This window comes from Bombyx mori, chromosome W, assembly GCF_030269925.1.
Source record: "Bombyx mori chromosome W, ASM3026992v2".
NCBI lineage: Eukaryota > Metazoa > Arthropoda > Insecta > Lepidoptera > Bombycidae > Bombyx > Bombyx mori.
In genome coordinates this window covers 10,831,202-10,849,816 of record NC_085135.1, presented here as the reverse complement: position 1 = coordinate 10,849,816, position 18,615 = coordinate 10,831,202, and the positions used below count along the sequence as shown (strand labels likewise).

Below are 18,615 nucleotides of genomic sequence, written 5' to 3'. Positions count from 1 at the left end.
TATGCTTCCTTTGCGAGGCCTCTAAAATTTTCTCTTCGGAAAGGGCAAAGTTGATAGCTTCGTTTAGGTCACTTGGGTCACGACATCTAACGATTGTGGAAATTTGGGGCTTTAAGCCCATGACAAAATGATGTAAGGCTAAATCCTGCATAGCAGCGACGCTACCAACGAGTTCGCTTTTCTTTTTTAGTGAAATGTTAATTTCAGTTAATAGTTTGGATAGGCAAGATTCAATTCGTAATGCGAACTGATTGACCGAGTCGTTGTTTTGATAACAACTCTGTAGATCGGAGAGCAAAGCAGAATAGTGCTTCTTTTCACCAAACTGAGTGGTCAAAAACTCGGAAAGCTGCTCCCACGTTTCGAATTCTTTAATTGAGCAAGCACTTTCCGCTTTGCCCTCTAATTGGCTTAGTATATATTTTAATAAGGCGGGTCTTCTTGCGTCGGTTGCTAGGTCATAGGCACTCTGACAGTTGTTGATGAACGGCACTAGCCTTTCTCGTCATCCATCGAAAGGTTTAATAAATTTGAATAGAATGTTTAAATCCATGTTATCAGCGTCCGGTTTAAGGCGTCTGGATTCCTCTTTGGTAGTCATAACAAAATACTCGGCTCGGTTATTGTTTCAATGGAATGCGGCCGATAACGCGAGACTTGAGCGAGCGGCTGATTGCTGATTGTGATTTTTGGCGTTGATAGTGTTCAGATTCACTTCGCGAAAATATTTTGAGACACTTACAGATATATAATCCGAACAAAAACAGTTTCACTGTAAAAAATTGCGCCAAGTCCACGTTTATAAAACTCATCTCAATAACATTTGCACTTTACAAAAAAAAGAAGACTTCAATAGCTTTCATTCTCTACAAAAATATGTGAAATACAAAAAAATACCAAGAAACCGTCATAAAGATGAAAAAATTAAAAAAAAATTGTTGAAAATTTAAAAATAAAAAAATAAAAATTTTATCGTACTTGGCGCGCGTCATTGAGTACCCCAAAATTTTTCGGAAGAATTTCAACCCGAGAAAAAAACCATTTTGCTTTAATATACAGTGAAAGCTGAAAAACTTACCCAGGTTGTCTTTTTCGCTCTTGTTAGCGTTTTATGAGAAATTGAGACAGAACTACGGTAATTTTCAACAGCTCTCACTATATACCTATGGGCTATTATATGCCAAATCGACCACTTTTGCGTTCGACCCCTTTAGATTCAGCTGAAACTTTATTATTCTTTTCTACCCTTTGAAAAACATATTTGAGAATTTTTTCAAATGTTTTGAAGCCAACGTATACATACGTATCGACTCGTAAGTAGTTTGTATTTGTATAAGCGAACACGAGAGGGTGTTTAGTTCAAATCATAAAAGATGAGTGGGAAATGAAAAAAATTCAAATAACATACGTATGAGATGTCGATTTTACTTAACTTTTGTAAAACTTATTATGAAATAATAATTCATTAATTACATTTATGCATTTCATAGGTTGACCTACTTATAAATTTCTAAACATTGAAAGGATGTTCATTTATCCTGAAAAATTTGGGGTACTCAATGACGCGCGCCAAGTACGATAAAATTTTAATTTTTTTATTTTTAAATTTTCAACAATTTTTTTTTTATTTTTTCATCTTTATGACGGTTTCTTGGTATTTTTTTGTATTTCACATATTTTTGTAGAGAATGAAAGCTATTGAAGTCTTCTTTTTTTTGTAAAGTGCAAATGTTATTGAGATGAGTTTTATAAACGTGGACTTGGCGCAATTTTTTACAGTGAAACTGTTTTTGTTCGGATTTCATATCTTTTTGTTAAGTATTATTTTTTGCTCATTTATTACTTAATAAAAATAAATTATAAATAGTCACTCAGCTTAAGAGCTAATGAAACGCTCAATTAATTAGTGTTTTAATGTTAGGTGCCCGACTGGCATGAGACTCTCGGGTTGTCAGTTTCGGTATCGACCGGGGACGCGTGTATTCCGCTTTAAAGTCTGGCGCGCACTAATTGGGGGTGCGAATGATGCAACAGATGCGCGGGCGCGGGTAGCGCGGGGTGGGTCGTCGCGGCACGGACCTGAGTCACATTCTCTTTGGCTGCTGTTGCCCCGCGAAACGGAACGCTGCGTTACATACTCCCCCTCCAAGTTGGGAACGCGTCCCGAGTCCAACTTGGGACTGTTAGTCTGAAGACGCGGCCTTCCTCTCTGCCTCTTTGGCATAATTGGATCCGTACTTGAATTTGACGGAGAGTGGGTTAAATCCGCGGTGTGATACTTGCCGATGACATTGTTTGACAAGTCTGCTATGAAGTACGTTGTAGGACTAACTATCTTTACTACGCGATACGGGCCATCCCGTCGTGGCATGAACTTACGTGTTACACCCCTAGACGCATAAGAAAGCCATAACGAAGGAAATACTCTTCCAGTAGGACTCGGGAGCAAGCCACGGCGGTGGCATCAACAAGTGCGTAGAGTTCTACCCATCTTGTAGCTACATCCTCTACCAGGAGTACCCATCGCTCCCCCTGCTCTCCTTCTGGCAGTGGCCCGAACAAATCGATTGCGAGAACCTCTCCTCGCTGTTGAAGCACAGGAGTGAGCCTATACGGCGGTACCGATATAGGCGGATGATCACCGGTATCAATGTGGTGCTCGGCGTAAAGGGTTGGGGCTCCCCCCACCCTAAAGATGTCTCCATTCTGCTGCAATAAATGTGATAGCTGCTGCCGTTCATCGGAGCCAAGCATAGAACCCTTATCATCACGCAGGAAGTCAGCAGTAGAAGCAAACATGCATGGCTTAGGGCACTCATATTCAATTGGATAGGTAACCCGTTTTCCCGAAAAATGCCAAGTGGATGAAGCAAAGTCAAGCACAATACCTGCCGCCACCAAAAAATCCATGCCAAGCAAAGTTTCATTATTTTGAGCATCTGGAAAAACAGTAAATTCAAGGGTTACTGACCTTTCGGGACTTATCCTTACTTCTAGAGTAGTGAGCAAAACTCGGCGGGTGCGCGCGGAACCGTCTGCAAGGCTCACCCGACGCCTGGTTTCCTCACACGGATGGTTATGCTTTAACAGCAATTCATAAAGCAACGCACCGGCAACGCTACTCTTAGCTCCCGTATCCAACAAAGCATTACCTCGTATACCTAAAATTTGAGCACTTAAAATTGGTCTTAACCTAACCTGGTGCTCAGTAGAGTTACTCTGGGCAACACTTTTCACATTAGAATTAATCGTCGAAAAATGTCCGACGTTTTCCATGGTCACCCTATTTTCGTTCATCATGGTCACCCTATCGCGGCCACTTGGTACCTCGGAATAACTATGTTTTGGTTCGGTACCACTCGAGTAACGCATCAGGGGCCTATTCCTAGAACTAATATTATTGTTTATATTATGAATTTTATATTTATAATATTAAATTATTATGAATTTCTAGAATAATTTTGAAGTTTTTTTTTTTTTTTTTTTTATGATTGAAGGTTTACTGGTGGCCCGAAGGCCTTTCCAGTTTCACCAGGACAGGTGGGCGAGCAAAGGCTCAGCTAAGAGGGGTGGGATTTGCTAACAACTGCCCGAGCGCCTCCGAAGGAGACCTAACAACTCAAGAGCAATTGTTTCGCGAATGAATCTACTACCGGATCGGAATCGCGACCCGCTGAGAAGATCCGGCGAGAAACTCAGCGGGCTGATGCATGGGTTAGGTTGCACGTCGACCTCTTTGTCGAGTTCGACGAGTACGGTTACCGGGGTCCCTAAGCCTGCCCCTAGTATTAGAGCTGAAGGCATCTAATGCAAAGGTTATTGGATCTGATGGATCCGTAAGGACGTGTCTAGGGCGTCGACGGTGACTGGCTCCTGCATGATCAGGATCCGGGGAGTAGTCAGCGGCGGCAACGATAAGGCGATTATCATGACGCATAGCCTTATCGAAGTATCGTTCCGACGCTGACTTCATGTATTTCCGAATTGATTCGAGGCCCAGGTCGTCGTGTAGGTCAACGTTCCTCACGAACCACGGAGCCCCGACAGCTAACCTGCAAAAGCGGGATTGTAGGGATTGGAGGGTGTCTATGTGTGTGCGGGCCGCGTGAGCGAACACCACACTCGCGTAAGTCATGACGGGCCTTATGCAAGTTTTGTAAAGTGTCACCTTGTTCCGAAGGGACATTTTACTCCGCTTACATATCATGGGGTAGAGTCTACCGAGAATAAACGCGGCACGGTCACGGACTGATTTTATATGCGGGCGGAATGTCATCGATGCATCCAGGGTAACGCCCAGGTACTTGACCTTCCTGGCCCAGGGTATGGGTTGTCTAAAGAGAGTAATCGGGGGTGTGAGATTCCTCCTCCTAATCCGGGAGGAAATCCGTGTGGAGCTTCCCCTCTGAAATAGCACCGCAGTACTTTTCGCTGGGTTGATGTCTATGCGCCATTTTCGGAACCACTGTCCTAGGGCTAGGGCTACGCTCTGAAGCTTCTTCGCGATTAGGGACTTATTTCTACTAGAATAGTAAACAGTCGTGTCGTCGGCGAATAAAGCTAAATGGGTCGGCGGCGACCGGGGAATATCGTTGACGAATAAGCTAAATAGGAGGGGTGAGAGGACAGAGCCTTGCGGGACTCCAGCTGTGAGAGGTCGTGGGGAGGAGCGGGTTCCCTCGACTCGATATCGAAAAGAGCGGTTCGACAAGAAGTCCCGTATGATGAGCACGAGACTATCCGGCACGCCCATGTTGAATAGTTTGAAAATCAAACCATTGTGCCAGACTTTGTCGAACGCTTTTGCGACGTCGAAGAAGAGAGCTCCCGTGTATAACGGTTTTGGTCGATTAAGCCCCACAAGAATGTGCTCCGTGAGGCGGTGCACCTGTTGAACGCATGAGTGATTTGTACGGAATCCGAATTGTTCATCGATGAGAATGCCCTTGGATGAGACGAAATCTCTGAGGCGCTTGTAGAGCAGACGCTCATACAGCTTGCCTAGAGACATGAGGAGGCTAATCGGGCGGTAGCTCGTCGGATGATTTTTTGGTTTACCGGGTTTATGTATGCCGATAACGTCCGCTTCTTTCCACACCGCGGGAAAGATACAGTTCGCCATAGCGGCATTGAAAATAGATGCCAACATCACGATGAGTTGGACGGGTAGAAGTTTAATAACGCGGTTAGATATACCGTCGGAACCGGGAGCCTTGCGAGGACGTAGGTCTTTGATCAAGTCTTTAACTTCCATCGGGGTGACGGGTGGTAACGCATCCGAGGGTGGCAAGGAGGCTCTGCGTTCTACCTCACTGTCTACTAATTCTACATGAACAGGGTCCACGGATTGAGTGCTGGGCGTGCACTGGGTTTGCAATGTATCGGCCAGCAGCTCTGCTTTTTCGTCATCATCAAAGGCCGCGAGTCGGCCTGAGGGGCCTACGAGGAGGGGCATAGTTACTACCGTATCCGATTTGAGAGTACGAGCTAAGCGGTAGTAAGACCTTTGGGAGGGCGCGAGTCCTTCTAAGAAATCAGACCATCTGGCATCTCGGACTTCGGCGATGCGAGACTTTACGTCGCGTTGTAGGGCACGCATTCGAATACGATTTTCCGCGGTAGGATACCTGTCGTAGGCGCGTATCGAGGCGTTCTTAGCTCTAAGGAGTTCCCTAATATCGTCGGACAATTTGAAGCGGTGAAGGAAGTCCTCCGCTACAACTTGTTTCGATGACCTATCTAATGTCGTGGTGATGTGTGATGTTAAGATGTCTATGGCTTCAGCGGTATCCTGAGGAGACGGGGTAGAGTCCGGGTTGAACGGGAGCGATGGTGGATCAGATTCAGCCAGGCTGATGCCCAGCGTGTGCCAATCCACCACAGTCCTCGTGACGGGAACGGAATCGGGAGCGCGACCGAGCTTCATAACGACGGGACGGTGGTCTGAATCTAACTCTGAAACTACTTCGATCGAGTGTAAGCGCAGAGTTACGTTTTTTAATAACGCTATGTCGAGTATATCCGGGCGATGCGCGATATTTAGCGGGTAGCGAGTCGGGGTTAACGGAGCGACGATATCGAAGGCGAGATCATCGACTAACGCGTCAAGCCGCCTGCCATTCGGGGTTGTGGTGTGTGAGTTCCACCTGATGTGTTTACAATTTAGGTCGCCCGCCAGAATAACAGAGCTCCCCATACCGAGCAGCGCCTCGATATCACTGCTTAGAACGATCTTATCCGGTGGAAGATAAACGGACGCGATAACGATCGGCGCGTGTCCCGTCAGTGAGATTCGGCACACTGATGCTTCGATATTAGCGAGCGCGGGAGGATCGAGCGGGACGCAATGCAGGGCTCTTCTATAGTAAATGACGGTACCACCACCACGGGCAGAGAGCCTGTCGTTCCTGACCATGTTATAGTTCGCGATTTTAGGGTCACGGCGCGCGGGCTTAAGTAGGGTCTCCTGCACTAAAAAGATATCAATTTGATGGTCACGCAAAAAGTCAGAAACCTGATCACGTTGATTTGCGAGACCGTAAGCGTTAAAAAATCCTATCGTCACGGATAGGGGCTTTATTCTACTTATATACGCCATTGATTACCGGCGGAGTGAGGGGAGGACGTACGTATTTAATGACGCGTATACGTCGGCGTATTCTTGCACAACGGCGATAAAGTGTTGTGCAGTGGAGGCAGCGCGAATGGCGTCGCCCAAAGCGTTAACGCGCTCAAAGTTGATCGACTGAAAGAAGTCGATCGCTAAAGCGAGATTTTCGGACGCGGTCGGAGGGCAAGTCGCGGGAGAGGGACGAGTCGCGGGGGCGGGACGAATCGCGGAGGAGGGAGTTGTAGCCGTGTTCGTGTACGGCAGCGGTTTCGCCCAGGCCGAGACACTGGGCACCGCCGCCGGAACGAACGCTGGCTTAGCCTGCGACGCAGAGGGTGCCGAGGCTTTGATGTCTGGGCCGGAAGCTCGGAGGCGGTTTCGGCGGGCGACGCGGCGATTTATTTTCGGGGCTCGGGGGCATCCGCGGTAATTTGCGGGGTGACCCTGTGTTCGACACAGGACGCAGCTAGGCGGTTCCGTCGCGGTTTTTTGATCGCGAGTGCATAGGGCCGTGGCGTGATCGCCTAAACATTTGACGCATCGGGGGCGCGCGTGACAGTTACGGGAAGAGTGCCCATACAATTGACAGTTATGGCACTGGCTAAGAGTGCCTTTTTTATGGGGGGCGTCGACAGCGATACCAGAGAGCCTACAGACGGTCTGTGTGTTAAAGATTTTCTTACCCTCGGGGGTAGGCTGGAGAGCGACTAGAACCATATTATATGGCTCCCTACCGCGACCGGTGTGCATACGGTGCACAGAATTCACTGGTAGGCCTTGTTCTAACAGGTCGACTTTTACGAGCTCTACATCTAACTCTTTAGGGATTCCGCGTATTACAACGCGGAGTTCGCGCTCCTCCTGAAGCGTATAAGTGTGGAAGCTTATACGCTCCTTACGGAGGTAAGAGGTGAGGGCCCTATGGTCATCAGATGAATGCACCTTTATTTGGATGCCGTTCGCGAGGTTACGGGCATTCGTGAAATTGATATTTTTGGCCTTAAGGGCCAGGGAAACTCGATCCCAAGCTGCCTTCTCTTGAAGGATTACCGGAGGAGGGGACTGGGTTTTATTTTGTGCCACCGGACGCGGCGACGGACTGGCACGGGCTGGAGGCGCAACGGGAGTCTGGGAGCGGGGGCGCGACGCGTTCGCGGCTTTGCTAATTTTAGCGGCCGCGGGAGCTCGAGACTCCGCGGCACGCTTCTTACTCTTTTGTACCAGGGTAAATCCATCCGTCGTTGAGGCGGGGGCGAGGTCGACCTCCATCTCCGAGTCAGAGTCGGAGGACGAGGAGGCGGGCGCAGGTGACCTACGAGCAGGTGTTTTGGAGGGCGCGACGGAGGCCGCGGATGATCGCACAGCTGGAACGGTGGCCACGGCGAACGACGCAGCAGTTTTACTCGCCAGTATAGGCGACGCGGGAACGGCAGGCACGACGGAGGCTGCGGTGCTCGATGTAGAAGCTTTGCACGCAGGTACAGGCGACGCAGGAGCAGCGAGCACGGCGGAGTCTTCGAGAGAGCTCGCAGTGTGATTGGCCTTGAAAGCCAGAAACTCTGAGGCGAGCTGTGGATGACGAAGTCGGAGGAACTCCGCGAATACAGCGTCCATGATCGCTGAGTGCCCAGGTGGGGCGGCCCTGGATCTTGACAACACTCGCCTTGCGGCGAGGCCCCAACTTCTCGGACCTGAGCGGTTCTATTGAACACAGGTGGCGATGCGGCGCGATTACTACAGGACAAAGAAAAAAACACAACAAAACCGAAATAACAAAAAGAAACAAAACAATTAAACACTTCCAGGAAAGCAGTTTGTCGGCAGATGTACCACGAACACAGAAATAACGAAAGGAAACAAAACAAATAAAAACTTCCAGGAAAAACACTTGGTCGGCAGATGTACCACGAACACAGGCCGCGCGAACAATGGCCGGGCTAACAAAAGCCGGGCGAACAAAGGCCGGGCGATCGAGTGGTCGATGGGCACGTCCGCACGTGACGGGTACCTCTATCGGAATCTAATTTTGAAGTCTAACCTTGTTATCAATACCGAAAAAGCGCGGAGGAAGAATCGCCTTAAAATCGGTAGGATAATAATTATTTTCATTATCAACAAAACATTGTTTACGATTATTAATATAAATGGACGACTTTACGGTGTTTGAAGTGCAAGCTGTATGCAACGAGCTGTCGCGATGAATAGAGTTCACTGAACTTGACAGCTGTGTATTTACTTTACCAATAGGTAAATCGGATGTGACTGATCGGGTCCTTGCAGCGTCGACGGCGTAATAACTTGCGTTACACTTTGTACACTGAGACCGAGTAACACCTTTGGTACCACACCCGTAACACGAGGATACAGCTTGCGTATTTTCGTTGTCGAATTTAGTTTTTGACGCTAATTTTAAACACTCATCACGAATATGTCCGTACTTTTTGCAATAAACACAGAACAGTCTTTTAACAATCGACGTAGATGATACATTATCAGTGTTCGTGTAGCGAGGCGCGGGGACTCGAACGGTGCTCGGCGCAGCGCTGTCGTCGCGTGGCGGGCCGCCAGCGGCGCCCGAGTTGAATATTTTCCGCGGCGTCATCCGCGCGTATGTATGCTGCGAAGTCGAAGCACCGGTGGGAACTTCGCCTACGGTACTACCCGATGAACGTGGCGTCGCTCGCTGAGGATGATGAATAAATTCAGGCGGACTGGTCTCGTAGATGGAGTCCTCGATATGGCGCGTTTTCTTTAATAACGTGTCGTATGAAGTTATTTCGTCTCTTCTTAATCTTTTACGAACACGACGGTGTAGAAGGCCGTAAAGCATATCAATTTGAACTTTCTCACTAAGGTCACCAGGTGGGAGTCGAGCTAGTAGGGCTCGTGCTCTGGCAACGAAGATCTCCGTCTTCTCTCTTTGTCCTTGCGACATTTTGAAGAGCTCTAAGTAGACTCGATGGGGCGGTCTGCAATCACCGAAAGCGCTTCGTAACGATGATAAAGCGTCGTCCCAGGAAGTGATGCTAGCTTTAACGCCTTGCCACCACACGGCTGCATTTCCGGTTAGTAACATCGAGAGTCCTCGTAACGCGATGGCGTGTCCTACGTCAGCACAATCTTTGTATGATTCGACCGCGTCAAGGAAACCGTCGAGTGAGTCGCCGGGCGCTCCGCTGAACCGCGCCGTGCATGACGCGAAGTTCCCAGAATGGTGAGCTGGCGTCGAGGAAGGCGGCGATGTCGGCTCCGACGTCGGTGTTGCTGATGATTCGAGTTGAGTTTTATGCTCAAAAACTCGGTCGAGTAGGCGTTCGAATGCTGCCATTTGACTTTCTTGTAATGACGCCATGTTGTTTGCGGTAAATGTTGGCGTCGGTCCCGCGGTTGAACCAATTTCTTCTTCAACGTCTTGAAAATCGGATTGACGCCGTGACTGACGACGAGTACGTGTCGTAATTACGTAGATTCACTCCGAAATACTAGTTAAAGGGCCCGCGCTTGGGCTGCCAGTTTAATGTTAGGTGCCCGACTGGCATGAGACTCTCGGGTTGTCAGTTCCGGTATCGACCGGGGACGCGTGTATTCCGCTTCAAAGTCTGGCGCGCACTAATTGGGGGTACGAATGATGCAACAGATGCGCGGGCGCGGGTAGCGCGGGGTGGGTCGTCGCGGCACGGACCTGAGTCACATTCCCTTTGGCTGCTGTTGCCCCGCGAAACGGAACGCTGCGTTACAATGTAATAATAATCAACATCAACTTTTACAAATTTAAACCGAATTAAATTTTGTTTCAAATGTGAAGGGTAGATGACGCTGTTCTTAATTATTTCAGAATTTAAAATTAAAATCTGAAAGCCTTGAAACATCAATCCACATAAATGTAATTTAAAAACTACAGTAAGAGGCTTAAATAAAAAGCTGAACTTAACTCAGCCTTAACTAGAATTTTCTTCGGAATTCAATAGTAAAGTTCAAGTTATTTTGATGAAATCAAAACCGAAATATTCATAGCATCTTAAACTATCACCTACGAATAAATATTAGTTATTATATTATTTATTATTCGTAGACAATCACAACGGTTTTATAGTTTTGGGAAGGGATTTTTTGTAACGCCATCTCGTAAAGTATTTCGGTATTACATTACAAAACAAAATTGTTTCTCCAACAGTAACAACAGTACTTGCTTCGGCAGTACTTAAACTAAAATACTAACAGTAACAACATTAACGTTATTTAATGTATAAACCGTTCAATAAGAACTGCAAACTATCCCCTTGAAGCTACAGTTTATGTAGGAATAATGACTTTTTGGCGGGAACGCGAGGTGTGAAGTTGTGTGATTTGTTTTAATTTGTCTATTTAGTGTTTCTTCGGGTTTCAATGTGTAATAATAGTGGTTTATTAACTGTTTAATATCTGTGAAAGTGCACAAATGTGGGAAAATTAAACAAAGACGCTGTACGTAACTTCTCGGTTTCCTCCAAAAAGTCCACTGAGATCTTAGTAAACGACCACCACCATTTTACTGAGATTATATTTCATTCCATATCATCTCATCTCATTTCATTTCATCCCATTTGATTAATGTCTCAAATTAATCATCTTCATTTCATTTCACTCCATAATATCACATTTCATTTCACTCCATAATATCATTTTTCATAAAAATATGAATATAAATTAAAATAAGACATGACTTAAAGGTCTCAGTTACCAGGTCATAAAATCCATTACAAATAGGAATAATTCCAGCGCACCCTGGCGGCCGTAGATTACCATTCTCGAATATTTATAGTCTGTGGCATGTCACTTTTTACATCGAAAAAAGTCAGGATCGAAATTTTTGAGCGAGCCATAGTTTGTGGTGATAAAATTAATAATTTCAAGTAGATTAATTGTTGTAATTGATATAACTAGTTAATATGAGTAAAATAAAGTTGTGAGTGATTGATATAATATACAATTTAGGAACCAGAAGTACCGTAGAATTAAATAAAATTTCGCAACCTCAAACAACTGTTCTGCTCACAGTAAACACAGTCGGTAGTCTGGCGCTCCGTTTACAACGGGATTTTTGAACGGAACTTGGCGCCAGATTCTACCGAATCTGTGGATGGATAATTGATAAAACATTACGAAGGTGTTGTTCCGTTGGTGATGGTGAGTCCAGTCCAGTCGCGGGAAGAAACACTTTTCCACTTTTATGTCACTTTGGTTCACAAGTCACTTGGGAGACGTCCTGGGATATTTAAAATCCCTTTTAGCTGCCACCAAATTGTTATACGGGTTCTGGATATTGCCTTTTTAAAAAAAACTTTTAAACCAACAAACGTGTTGTCACGACGGAGATCGAAAATGGACTGAGGCTAATGGGAATTGTAGTTTACTGCTGGCCACTAGAAACACTGACTGAGCAGGGAAATAGGGATGTGTCAGCAGTAAAGGGTACAGGGCCGTCTTATAACAGTTCGCAACTCGGCCATGTCCACTCTAAGTTGCCCATTCGCCGCCTGAAGTTGGCCATTCTCGGCCGATACTTGCTCGAGGCGGGTGTGCAGCAGGGCCACTTCCTGCCGCAAGCCCGCCGTCTCCACGGTTGTGGTGCGGTCCACAACGTCCTGCAGCCTCTCCTCCAGTGTGGCGGCCGCCGATTTCATGGCCGACACTTCGGTGCCCTTGAGGCCTCCAGCCGATTTGGCTGCAATAGTCGCAACTATTTTGCCAACTATCTGACAAGATCGGAGGGGGTCAGAGGGACCCACCAACGTCAGGGCTCTCTGTAGGCGCTCAATCTCTTCTAGCTTCCTTTCCTTTTTATTTTTCGCCTCACGGCAGGCGGCCCTGGACTGCGCCGAAGAGGCAGCGTCCAGTCCGCAAGACGACGGCTTGTCAAAGTCAGTGGCGGGCGGCGCCGAAGCAGCCGCCGGCCCTTCCGCCAACGCCATGTACTTGGCGCTGGCAGGCTCTCCTTCCGACGAGTCGGACTGAGCGGAGGATGCCGGCTGTCGAGCCGACTTCCGCTTCCGCCGTGTCCGCTGTTGGGTGCTGTCCACTAGCAGCGCTGGCGTCTCCCGCCCACTAGACACGTCGCCCCGCGCGGAGCTCCGCGCCGAGTGCAACGAGATCAAACTCTCGCAGCGCTCGAGTAGCACGGTTGGGACTCTGTCCCTTACGCGACCCGTGCTGTCGCCCCCTTCCTCTTGGCAGTGTGTGCCCCCCCCAGAAACGGTGGGGCAGCGTGCGGCCGATCGCTCGACCGCACGGAGGGATTCTCCCCCCGCGGAGCGGGAGGTACCCTCCTGGGGTAATAAGTTCTTCACAGGTGCCATTTTTCATTTTTCCTTTTTGATTAACCAGGGGTCGGTCCCCTGGGGTCTGGTTGGTACCCTTGGGACTGGACTCCCTCCAGCCATTCATCCCATCGCCGGGCACCAGAGCTTAGGATTGGGGCATTTTTTAAAGAGGTTTACGTCCTCGCGTCCCCGTGCCTCGCGGCAGCGGCCCCCGTCCCCCACGCGGTGGGGATTACGGGTTGGCCGGCGGCCCGCCGAGTGCAACGAGCAACACGGCAGACCACCGCCCGACGCTCAAAAGAGCAACAACGACGAAGCCACGCCGGTATACCGGTACCCCCCTCTGGAGGGCGTGCCCCTGTAGCCGAAGCCGGGGACATGGCGACCAGCGGCCGGAAGATGCGTAAGCAACGCCGGCTCACTTCTCCATCGAAGGGCAGGCCAAAAGTGGCCCACCACCACCCGTGGGTTAGGTCCGAAACGGGTCGGACGTTACCCGAAAAAATAAAAAGGGGAAGAAGGGGGAAGAGAGAGGGAGCCCGAGCGTCTCCAGGAGGAACACCCTTCAGCGAGTGAAGGGCGTGGAGAGCCCGCAACTCCCCCTGCTGGTTTTGGTCCGCGTCATCCGATCTCTTTCGTTGCAAGGCCTAACTAGGCTACCCTACTCCTACACCTAACCTACCTCCCTAACACCTAAGAATCCTTGCAACGAAAAAGATCGGACGATACCCCTGGGAGTGGGACTGTTCCCAGAGGATCCCGTTATCCGCCACCTACGGACGCGCCCGGTGGAAGTCCAGCAAAACTCCCCCACAGACGGAGCCCCCGGCCACGCAGAGTGCGCGCCGGGGGGCCCGCCCAGGTCCCTCGGGAAATACAAAAGAACCAAGCCCAAACATATTTGATCACTTCGGCCGGATATTTAACAATAATTTAACCGTTGCACATAGATTGAGCGGCTACCCCCAACTTGAAAAAACTATTAATAGGTGAACATTTTGTTTAAATTTCTTTGTTACTACTTAGTTAAAATGGCTACTACTTCTAAATCTCAATCACTTTTTGATCGTAATGTACGTAAGATGCGTAGTAAAACTAATGCATATTACTCTCGAGTACAGTCCATTTATGACAGTGTAACTAAAATAAATGAGAGCAATGTGGATGTATTTATGTCGAATGCTAGTACTTTAGATTTGATGCGTACCGAATTCATAAAGTCACTGGACGATCTTAATGATTTATTAGCATCAAATGAAGACGCCACAGAACCCAATTACGAGTCAATGGTGGCGTTTGATGAGCTATTTTCTCGCATAAAATATAAATATTCGGAACTAATGTCGTTGCGTCACAATACGCAAAATACGGCGAACACTGTTGTTGGTGAGGATAAAATTGAGACCTACCGACAGTGTCCGAAATTACCGCGATTAGAATTATGTCCGTTTAATGGTGAACTTCAAAATTGGCCTATATTTTATGAAACATTTAAATCCATAATCCGTGAAAATCAAAGTTTATCTGATAGTGAAAAAATTCAGTATTTAATCGGTAAACTGACTGGTAATGCTCAATTAATTTGTCAAGGGTTTATGCCCACTACTGAAAATTATTCCGTTTTATGGCAAACATTCGTGAATAAATATAATGATAAGCGTGTCTTGGCGGCGTCATATTTTGATACGTTATTGAATCTTTCAGTAGCTAACGATGCCGACCCGATTAGCTTAGAAAATTACATAGACAAATATTCTTCGTTAGTAAGCTCGTTAAAACAATTAAAACTAGAATGTCTTGAAGATTTTATTTTTGTTCATTTAGGTTGTAAGAAGATTAGTTTAGAATTAATTAAATCATTCGAAATGAACTACTCTGATTCTGATAAACTACCCACTTGTACTCAATTTATAAATTATATTCGTAATCAGTCCCATATTTTACAACGTGCTTATAATATATCTAATAACAATAGCATTCGAATGAATAAATATAATTCTCAACAAAGTAATTCAAACAAACCTCGTAATATAAGAAATAATAATGTGAAAACATTTGTTGTACACGAACAGAAGAGATGCATATTCTGTGGTGTCGCGGAGTACCATCAGTTAAAAAATTGTTCTAAGTTTAAATCAATTACACCGAAGGAACGGTTTTCTTTCATCAAAACCAACCGATTTTGTGTCAACTGTTTAAGTACCAGTCACACAGTTCGAAATTGTACGTCAAATGAAAAATGTAGTTCATGTTCTCGTAGTCATCATTCGCTGTTACATTTTATCACAAAAGGTGATTCGGGTGAAGCACCGAAATCAGTAGACATTGCCACCCACACTGACGGAGGTCAAGACAACGCTATGCCAGATTCACTGTGCGCATGCGCATTGGAACAGCAGTGTTTTAAGACGGTATGTAATCAGCAGCCCACTAAAACTATATTGCTTGGTACAGCGATATGCAATATTATGGACAATTCAGGTACGTTCTTGAGTACTGCCCGAATATTGGTAGATAGTGCATCGCAACGAGATCTGATTACTCTTGAATTTTGTAAGAGACTTAATTTACCAATTTATCCTTCCGAAACAAAGCAAGTGTGCGGAGTGGGTGATGTGAAAAATTCCATTGAAGGATATTGTTGTCTAACACTTTGCTCTTGTACTGAAGAATCGGTGCGTATTACAATACAACCTCTGGTAATCAATAAAATTACAGGTGAACTTCCTACCTCAAAGATCGATACTTCAAGTCTTAATTATCTAAAACACATTAAGCTAGCTGATGACAGATTCTCACAGCCTAGTGGTATAGATTTGATTGTGGGTTCCGATGTATTCTCTCGAATTTTACGACCTCATATAATTTCTAGGGCCCCCGGTGAACCTGTAGCAATTGAGACTTCATTAGGTTACATAATAGTCGGCCAGGCACCGGTATTAGCTCCCTCGATAGATAATTCATACTATACACATTGCACCTTTGGTGAGGACAATTTGGATAATGAGAATAATGTTTGTATTGGTAATTTTTTGAAATTAGAGGATATTCCAGACGTCAAGCCATACACGGAACAGGAAGAGGAGTGTGAAAGCGTTTATAGACAAACGACTACTCGTGATAGCTTAGGTCGTTACATTGTCTCGTTACCATTCAAAGATACTCCTAGTAAGCTGGGTGACTCATTACAGGCATCAATGCGTAGATATCTTTCATTGGAACGTAAGCTGCTATTGCAACCCGAAATGAGACAAGAATACGATAAAGTCATTAAGGACTATTTAGAAAAGGGATATTTAAACCCATGTTCTAGAAATATAAATGAGTCCTCACTCCAGTATGTTATTCCCCATCACGGCATCGTTCGAAAAGATAAAAGTAAAACAAAATTACGGGTAGTATTGGATGGCAGTATGAAATCATCATCGGGACTGGCACTGAATGATATATTACAAGTCGGACCGAATTTGCAAAACGACCTTTTTAGAATAATTTTAAATTTCAGACTTTTGAATGTAGCGGTTAGTGCCGACATTAGGCAAATGTACTTGAGGATTTTAGTAAAGGACGAAGATAGGAAATTCCTGAGCATGTTGTATCGCTTTGATCCAAGCGAGGAGATAAAACTTTATGAATTCACACGTGTGCCATTCGGTTTGTGTTGTATTCCGTTCCTTGCGATCAGGACTGTGCGCCAGTCAGTGACGGACGAGGGATCACAATTTCCTCTCGCGGCTCCAGTAGCTGACAGTGACGTTTTCACTGACAATTTGGCTATTTCCTGTGCGAATGAAGAAACAGCTGTCGAACTTTCTAATCAACTTATTAAAATGTTTCATGCTGGTGGTTTTGATTTGGTAAAGTTTTCAAGTAACTCACCAGAGGTTCTTTCTAAGATACCCTCTTCACATAGAGAATTCGAAGTTATAGAATTTAGTCCAGATAGCTATTTAAAAATACTGGGACTAAACTGGCTTCCAGCCAAAGACGTATTCACATTCACAGTAAATTTACGGAACCGCGAATGTACTAAAAGAAATATTTTATCAGTTATAGCAAGAATTTGGGACTTAATGGGATTCGTAGCTCCTGTTACACTATGGGCCAAGCTCATCATTAAGTCACTATGGGCTAATAATATAGATTGGGATGAAACTCCTCACCCTGAAATTGTAGCAGCTTGGCATCGATTCGTGTCTGAGTTGCCAATATTGGAAAATGTTAGAATACCACGACATACTGGCATTGTTATGGAGTGCATAGTTAGTTTATTGGAATTTGCTGATGCATCTGAAAAGGCCTATGGAGGTGTCGTTTATTTTTACATGTTTATTTTCCACAAACAAATAAGTTCACTATACGCTTGTTTGTGCCAAATCCAGAGTGGCGCCGTTACGATGCGTGTCATTGGCAAGACTCGAATTATGCGGTAACTTGATTCTCGCAAAGTTGATGAGAGCAATTATTGACAGCTATTCTCATCGCTGTAAAATAAGTAATGTATTTGCCTTTACGGATAGCACCGTGGCTTTGGCATGGATTCACTCATCACCGGCTAGATGGCATACGTTTGTAGCCAACCGAGTAACAAAGATACAGGATGAAATACACCCCAGAAACTTTTATTTTGTATCGGGTAAAGAGGATCCAGCAGACTGTCTTTCACGTGGCTTAACACCATCACAATTGATGGAGCATCCTCTTTGGTTCAGTGGACCCCGATTTGCTCATCTACCCATTTCAGATTAGCCAGTTAAGAATTTTGATGCCACATCGATGACTGATATTCCAGAAATGAAACCAGCTATCATGCTATTCACAACTGATGATGCACGGAATGACAATATATTATACACGCTTGCATGTCGTATTTCATCATGGCCCAAGCTGGTCCGTATTGTACTTTATGTTTTTGGCAGGGTGGTGGTACCCACCCGCGCGGACTCATAAGAGGTCCTACCACCAGTAATTACGCAAATTATAATTTTGCGGGTTTCATTTTTATTACACGATGTTATTCCTTCACCGGGGAAGTCAATCGTAAACATTTGTTGAGTACGTATTTCATTTGAAAAATTGGTACCCGCATGCGGGATTCGAACACCGGTGCATCGCTTCAACACGAATGCACCGGACGTCTTATCCGTTAGGCCACGACGACTACAAGTTTTTCTCCGGTTTATTAAATTGGTACCGAGTAAATTTGATATTTCCCATTTAAAGGTGGCCGAAACGAATATCATCAAGGCCGTACAGCGAGTTCACTTTGATAAAGAACTTAAGAATGTGGAGTCTGGCAAAATATTACCGCCTGCATTTCAACGGCTCAGAGCCTTTGTTCACGAAGGTATCTTTCGTGTTGGCGGGCGATTGGAGAATGCTCACTTGGAATTTGATAGTCAGCACCCTATTTTACTTCCCGCTCGTGACCATGTAGTGAACATTTTGATAGACTATTATCACAAAAAGCACACCGGACCGCAGCTCTTAATGTCTCTGATACGCCAAAACTACTGGATTCTCTCTGCTCGGAATATAATAAGAAAGCGAGTATAGCAGTGTAATATATGTTATAGAGCAAATCCCCGAAACTAATGTCCATTGATGGCTGATTTACCTGCTTGTAGAGTTCAAGACACAAAGGCCTTTTATCACACTGGTATAGATTACGCTGGCCCATTACGTATTATTCCCTATAGGCGACGT

At 45.9% G+C, this 18,615-nt stretch overlaps 1 protein-coding gene across 1 annotated transcript; it reads left to right on the top strand.

Moving 5' to 3' along the window:
* Positions 1-15,367: 15,367 nt before the first annotated feature.
* Positions 15,368-18,346, top strand: LOC134201764 (uncharacterized). The gene is made up of 3 exons (XM_062677014.1): positions 15,368-15,390; positions 15,782-17,338; positions 18,133-18,346. The coding sequence occupies exons 1-3, from the start codon at positions 15,368-15,370 to the stop codon at positions 18,344-18,346; spliced, it is 1,794 nt and encodes a 597-aa protein (XP_062532998.1).
* Positions 18,347-18,615: the final 269 nt, after the last annotated feature.